The sequence below is a fragment of the Montipora capricornis genome, chromosome 12 (assembly GCF_036669925.1).
Source record: "Montipora capricornis isolate CH-2021 chromosome 12, ASM3666992v2, whole genome shotgun sequence".
Lineage (NCBI taxonomy): Eukaryota > Metazoa > Cnidaria > Anthozoa > Scleractinia > Acroporidae > Montipora > Montipora capricornis.
This window is the reverse complement of record NC_090894.1, coordinates 28,126,724-28,134,223: the sequence shown is the minus strand read 5'-3', so window position 1 is coordinate 28,134,223 and position 7,500 is coordinate 28,126,724. Positions and strand designations below refer to the sequence as shown.

At 37.5% G+C, this 7,500-nt stretch overlaps 1 protein-coding gene across 1 annotated transcript in view; it reads right to left on the bottom strand.

Moving 5' to 3' along the window:
• Positions 1 to 7,500, bottom strand: part of LOC138027126 (fasciculation and elongation protein zeta-1-like) — a 16,968-nt gene that overhangs the window by 8,231 nt on the left and 1,237 nt on the right. The window contains exons 3-5 of the mRNA XM_068874629.1: positions 3,490 to 3,775; positions 2,109 to 2,344; positions 1,458 to 1,533 (exon numbers count right to left, since the gene is read on the bottom strand). Of these exons, the coding sequence (XP_068730730.1) occupies positions 1,458 to 1,533; positions 2,109 to 2,344; positions 3,490 to 3,775 (598 nt within the window). The remainder of the gene's footprint in view (positions 1 to 1,457; positions 1,534 to 2,108; positions 2,345 to 3,489; positions 3,776 to 7,500) is intronic.

Below are 7,500 nucleotides of genomic sequence, written 5' to 3'. Positions count from 1 at the left end.
ATGATAGTTTTTCGGTCAGCGGGGGTAACCAAGGCGGGCTCAATGCAATATGGCTACCGCAAGTTTGCCATCGTCCTGTGAGGAACAACAAAACAATAATTTGGACGAATATTCGGACGACAGTGACGCTGAAAGCGAGAAAGTGAGAAAAGCTAAAAAAGCTAAAAAACCAGACAACGAGAAGTGGAGTAGTAGTTTGATATGCAACCTAATAGATGAGTACGAGGCACGGCCATGTTTGTGGAACATTTTTTGCGATGACTACCACAATCGGGATGTAACTGGAAAAGCGAAGAAAGAACTGGAGGTAAGTCAAAGTGAATTGCATCATGTTCATGGCCAAATGTTTTATTTATTTGCCTAACTGCTTAGCTTCAAGACTTTTTTAACCCTTAAGCCTCTTACTTGGAAAACCTATGGTTTAATACAATCGCGCGCGGTAGGAGACTAGGTACCAGTTAGCTACGCCAGCACATTGCGCGATTTCGTCAACTATCATGAACTATCATGGACCGTTTGATCGCAAACACGATAGTCAATGAAAGTGAATGATAGTTGAAACTATCATCAACTATCATCAACTATCATGACCGTTTGAACGGGGCTTAACTCTGGTTCAGAGAAAGGGTTTTCTGAGTTTAAAAATTTCATTATTTGGATGAAACGTAGCTCGTGCATTTCCCGCGTGTGCAGCTTCGATCTTATTTTTGTCCATATTTGGGCAAAAAATTGGTGTTTTAAAATCTTTGCTTTGCTCCAAGGAAAAGAGTTACAAGTTACAAGCTTCGACGTCATTTGCTTCTGGAAAAACCCATAGATGCTGCGGATAAAGAGGTAATTGGATAGTGTGCCCACTCCACCCAAATAGCCAAAGGAAGTAGCACAGTTGCATCTGGCTCGGAAGCGGCTCCAGTGAAATTGCTGGTCTGAACAAGTTCTTTAATCCTTTTCCTTCCTAGAGTGGGACTTAAAGATTTTACATCTACATCTTCCAGCACACGGCAAAGTCCTTTTTGACTTGTGGCTGTTTTTGCTTAGGTGGCCTCACACGCTACAAGCCTTTTTGAGACATCACTGCCAAGCCGGCCACTTCTGCTGGAGAGACCACACTCACAAAGGACAGCCACAACACCGGGAACTTCATCCCATACTCTTAATGGTGTGTGGGTTCTTTAACGTCCCACAGGGAACGTCTGACACAGAAGATATTTGTGAGATAGCACCTCCGGTTTATAGTCCTTATACGAGAAGACTTGAAAGTCTAACCATTTTGCGGATGTAATTACAAAGGCAGCACTCTCCCCTCAGTTATTTTAAGACCCTGAGTGTTGGTCCAGCCAGAGTCGAACTCACGACCTCCTGCATACTCTTCCTCTTACTCGTTAGTTAGGGTCGTTATTGTGGTGAATAAGTTAACAACATCTCGGTACACTCAAAAACCCCTTTAAAGTACTTACTCTCAATTAGTTGTAGTAGTACTTTTGTGCTCGGACCACCATCAAAGTCATCATAAGGAATCTTAGTTGTTAAGTACTGAAAGAACAAATTTGAGAAAAAAAGCTGCTGTTGGTCAAAAACCTTTGAGTCAATGAAGCTTTTGATGGTAGAGTTAACAAGGTGTTTGGGGTACTTCAAACGTGAGAATACTGTCTTCAAACGGTCACATTCATCGGAGAAGTGTGACCAAGACAAAGATAAACGATGTGCTTGATCAAGCATAGTTCTCACTAAACCCTTTTTATAACGATTGTCAACATGACTCTGGTAATTTTATTGTTTGTTTTTACCGTTTTATGTTCTAAGAAATCCCTTTTCATGTGCCCAGCCCCTCCTTTTCAAACCCTTAATGAAACCAGTCTCAGCTTCGTAGTTTCAATATCAATGATGTTCATTAATGATATTGATTCAATATCATTGGTTTATATGCTTTATTTTATAACCCATTACAGATGCCTTACCAGTCCGACACCTTATACAAATCAAATCAATTCAAATCAAATCATAACTGTAACCAAACCATGAATTATCTCAAACAGGATTTGAACAGAGGCTAAATTAGTGGAAGGGATCACCATCATGGAAACCCAGCTTCCAAATTATGCTCTTACCTTTGCTGAATTAGCAGATGATCCCTTTTTGCTTTTCCCCTGGCCAGCCTCTAGGTCTCGTATTCTACATTGCACGGCTAATAACGTAGAGATAAATTTATTTTTGATTTCTTTCTCTCGTTCTAGTTCCTCTCTCATTGTTAATTCTTCTACCAGAACATCAGAGTACTCCTTGACATAGGCTGCCATTTCTTGTTTGAGATCAAAAAGTTCTCCATTTGAAAGCTCAGCAAGTCCTGCAAACAAAATAATATTATTAACCCATTGGCATTTCAAACGCCCTAGGATGCCCCAAGTTAAGTTGACCAGTAAAATCGTCTGGCGTTAGACAGAGTAAAATCTGTGGAAGGTACAAAGCACAGGTCACAGGTCATTGATTTACCAATACAGAAAGTATCCTAAACATTCATAAAAGCTAACCTTAGGCTTTAACGTTAGCTTTTACAAATGTTTAGGATACTTTCTGTAGGGTTAGGGTTAGCTAAGAACATAATTAGTCAACCTTTCTAAATAAATCACTTTGAACATGGAATTTATCCAACTACCGGTAAGTTGAAGCTTGCTAAAAGAATTCCAGTATTTAACAATTAAAGAAGCCTCGACTGTGATCTGTTCTGTTGTAAAGCATTCAGGAAGCAGATAGAGCACAAAAGAAGTGTAGGAGAAACACGAGACGCAGTCGAGTGTTTTCCCTACTTCTTGAGTGCTCTGTCCACTTCCTAAGTGCTTTACAACAGAACAGGTCACAGTCAAGGCTTCTTTATTTGTTTTAAAATAAACAATTTCTCAATTTCCGCATGCATTCAGTTAAAACTTTCTGAAAACCTTATTTTCCAATTCCTACAAGTGGCTTCAGCCGTACATCTGTAAAGGACGCTGTTTTAACCATTGAGTGCACATTATATGGAAACTTTATTATACATAAAAATGATGATTCATCTGATCATTCCACTTCTTTCTGTATTTAACCGCATAATCTTTCAAAAAAATGATGTATCATTGGCTTAAAATTAATAATTTCTTGAGAAAAAGAATATACTTAGTGATTCACAATATGGTTTCCGTGGACAAAAAGGATGTATTCCTGTGGCAAATTTATTGATTTAAACAAAGCTTTTGAAACTGTAGATCACCGAATATTATTGCAAAAATTGGATCACTATGGTGTATGCAGGAAACAAATTATTCGTTGGCTGAGACGACAACAAACAATGCAAATTGGTGTTAAAAACATATCAATAAAGGAAGTAATATTATCAAGAGTTCTACAGGGATTGGTGCTAGGACTGGACCATCATACTGTGACCTCCTTTTGGGATATAATATCCACTCACTACCTGATAAGTACAACTGTATAACATTAGTTGTTTAAGAATCCTACCTGACGCAGCCTGGCACTCATCAAAACTTGACACCCGACTGTTTGGTTTTCCTCTGAATACAAGAAAAATTTCATCTTCATTCTCACTGTCAGAATCAGTACTATGCGAGAGAGGATCAGGAGATTTTGATAACACAACATCCCCTGCAAGTCCATTTGAATTTTTAGTGTTCCATTGTTGTGATGTAGGATTCGTTCTAAAGTTTTCAGCAAATTTGTGAAAGTCAAAAGTTCTTGTTGAGGCAAATAGTGTGTCTTCTTTGAGCTTCCAAGGAAGAGGTTGATTCTGTAGAGAAATAAATTAAACTGACATAATTATGTTACAGTAACTGTGCTACATACATTGAACTAGTGGCAAGAGAATAATAATAACAATACTGGTTGATGGGATTTCCTCATGAAAAACTCACAGGACCTTTGACGATCTTTTGAAATCTTCAAAAGTCTGTTAATGGTCATGAGAGCTCTTTTCTTTTACCAAGTCAATATACAAACCCAGGTTTGACCTTTTTCATGTATTCTAAGCAAAAAAACCTTTACCCTGTAATAGACCATTTTACAGTTCTGTGCTTAGTTACCAGGCCTTTGAATAAAAGCGAGGCTGGAGTTAACCTTATTTTGATACAAACCTCACTGCTTTTCTTGTGTAAATACATATAGAAACTCGTTAGTATAGGTTATCACATGATTTCAAAAGCAATTTGGAATAATGAGCATGAGGAAATTTTTTCAAAGACAACCATTCAAGTGCAATTTGTAGTCTTTGAAAACATTTACAAGTGCTTATTTATTCCAAATTGCATGAGAAAAATCATGCGATTACTTATTAATAATATACATGTAAAAATTTGAGATGGTTCAGCAGAAAAAACGCAAACGTATCACGCAATCAGGGAAAAATGGCACCATAAATTGGGCAATCAAGGGTGCGCACTTGATTTGAAAACAAAAGATTGATTGGTTCTGACCAAACCCTATTGTTCATTAGCTTATCATAATCCAGAATTTTGATGTGTAATTTGCACTGGTATTAACACTTTTTTGCACTGGTGTAACACCTGAACTGCACTGCTCTTAGCCAATCAGAATCGAGTAATTTTTTCATGCATATTATTAGCATTACAACAACATGATTTACATAAGAAAAGCAACGAAGTTTGTATCAAAGAAAGGTCAACTCCAGCCTTGCCTTAATTCAAATGTCTGGTGACTGAACACATAACTGTAAAATGGTCTATTCTTCACTGAAAGAAAGCAAACATCTTAGTCAAAATTGAAGACTAACAATCTTGTGAAAACGTTTTTGATCAGAAAATGAACTGCACTTTATGTTTCCAGTAATCCAGGATTAGTTTTAATGGGCTTTGAACAAGAGGGCCCAGGTCTTCAATTTCTATAGCTGCTTAACTTAAGTACCAATACTTGCTAGGCTCTTCGGGAAACATTAATTTTTATCAATCATGTGAAATTTGTTTAACTTTTTTTTAACCTGCATATTTAAGCACTTTATTCAAAAGGCATTGGTAGCAACTGCAAGACAACATCCACCATAACCAAAGAGGAAAAGTCTAGTCATGATTATCTTTGAAATGTGCAGAATTTATACAAGGAATGTTTAGGTAAGTAGAGTATTGGGAAACCTCAACTGCCTCAAACTAAATCAATCACAGCATATTTTATTTGATCTGGATATAATATAACCTTCACTGGTTAGATTCTAGCATAACTTTCGACTTATTTGCTGTATATGAATGGCTTGTGCTAATCTATAATAATAATAATAATAATAATGATAATAATAATAATAATAATAATAATAACAATAATAATAATAATAATAATAATAATGATAATGATAATAATAATAATAACAATAATAGCAATAAACAAAGGTTCTGTAATACACAAGCACAAAAAAATTAACTATGAAAGTGAACGACGTTTCGGAGTCCTCACTACAGTATTTTCAAGTTCAAAATGATGAGAATAAAACTGTCAGAAACGGTTAACATTAATTAATAATTAAGAAGTGTCACATAAATGGTTTGGAGCAGATTGAATCTGACTGGACATGGAAGGATGGTTTTCCATCCTTAAGAAGTGCCACAATAAGGTCGACTGTTTAACTAGTAAATGAAATGTTATTAGATACTTGTCACCAATTCTCAACGTCTAATTGCATTCAATCCATGACAAACCATTTGAGTGGCACTGCTTAATTAATTATGAAAGATGTTAACCATTATCATTTTGAACTTGCAAATGGTGTCATGAGAATGCCGAAATGTAGTTTTCTTTTATCCTCAAATTCTTAACAATAATACTAATAACAATGAAAATAATAAGGATACCAGCTACCTGCCAGGTGAACCTATGTTACGAATAAGTGCTGCAAAAGGCCTATCTTAAAAGATAATATTATAAAAGCCACGAGAGCACTTCTTTAACCCAAGAGTCCACTTTTCACAAAATGGTGAGCTCTTGGCCAGTTAAGGCAAGTTTACTTGCACTGCAAGAAGCAAGTCCGACCAGAGTTTCTCTCCCACTACTACAAAACATACAGTATAATGCTTATTATTAAATTCTCAACCTCGGATAATGCATTTCGCGTGCTCTGATTGGTTTACTCAATCTCGGTTATCGGCTCATATACCTTGGTTTGACCTTATATGGTAAATGATTGCGTTAAGCGTTGCTAAACTGAAAATGTTTTCGTCGGAATGCCAAATTTCTCTTTAAATAAAGCCAAAAAGGAGAAAAAAACTTTTTTTTTGGAAAGTTTGGATCAATTCCGACGTTTAGAAGTACGCGAAAAGGCAAGAAATGTTTTTGTGATGAGCCTGCGTCTGTCTGACAACAAGGTATTACACAACATCGCATCAGTTCTCATCAAGTTTTTTTCGATTTCGCTCGGATTTGCTCGCTTTTTCCGCTCGTATTTCGTACTTCCAAATTTTTGGAGTTGAAGGAATTTAATAAAACGATTATTCCATTCGCGCTTGTTGGATATGAGACTGGTTATAGCCAACTCGGCGCTACGCGCCTCGTTGGCTATTTACCATCTCATATCCAACGCACGCTTGTGGAATAATTGTTAATTGTTCTTCAAATATTCCCTGCTAGCAGAGATCTCTTTTCTTTTGCATTCGCTGCAGTGATGAGTACAGGAAGAGACCCCTGCCATGGGTCGACACTCACTTTAACCCAACCGCTGTCCACAACCCTGGGTGGCACTTTTCAAACCGCATACCCCATGATATTTTTGCCGACTGTAAATTGAGCCCACTGGGTCTCGTGCATTCCTTTCGAGCGGTTTTCAATTGAGTGTCAAAAGTAATTAGTGGATTACTTTGGTTTTGTATTACTTCACTCAGTGATTGGTTCAAAGTTCTCGCGCCATTTTTTCAACCAATCAGAAGTGAGACCAAAACCAATCGGGCTCGCACGTGCACGTTTTCCCGCGCTTTGTGTCGGCTACGTGTAATTACTTCGAACTTTGATTGGTTTACTGGATTGTCTCTGTCCTTTTTGATTGGCTAAAGTAATTACTTTGGTTTTGGTTTTACGACACTCATTTGAAAACCGCTCGACAGTAATTCCGCTGTTGTTAAGTGAGCCCACACAACATGAAGTATTACATGAGGATGCTGTCACTAAGTAACCACTGCACACCCTCAACAAAGTGAGTTTCAACCCATGGCAGAGGCCTCTTTTCCCGTATTCATCAGCCCAGCAAACGCAAAGAGAAAAGAGATCTCTGCTCTTCTGGGTGGGGATGTGCCGCTGGGACCCTGGAACCCTTAGCCTATACCAGAGCTAGTTCAGCTGAATTTTGCTACCCTATACTAGAGTAAACTCCCACCGATTTCCGTCTAAATATCGATACTTGACAGGTAATAATATCCAGAAGTGTTTCATGATAGCCATTTATTGACACTGTTGAGGCTGAGTTGCGTAAACTTAAACTTTGCCGACTCGATTTTTTTTTTTTAGCGAGAATTTCTAAATCTT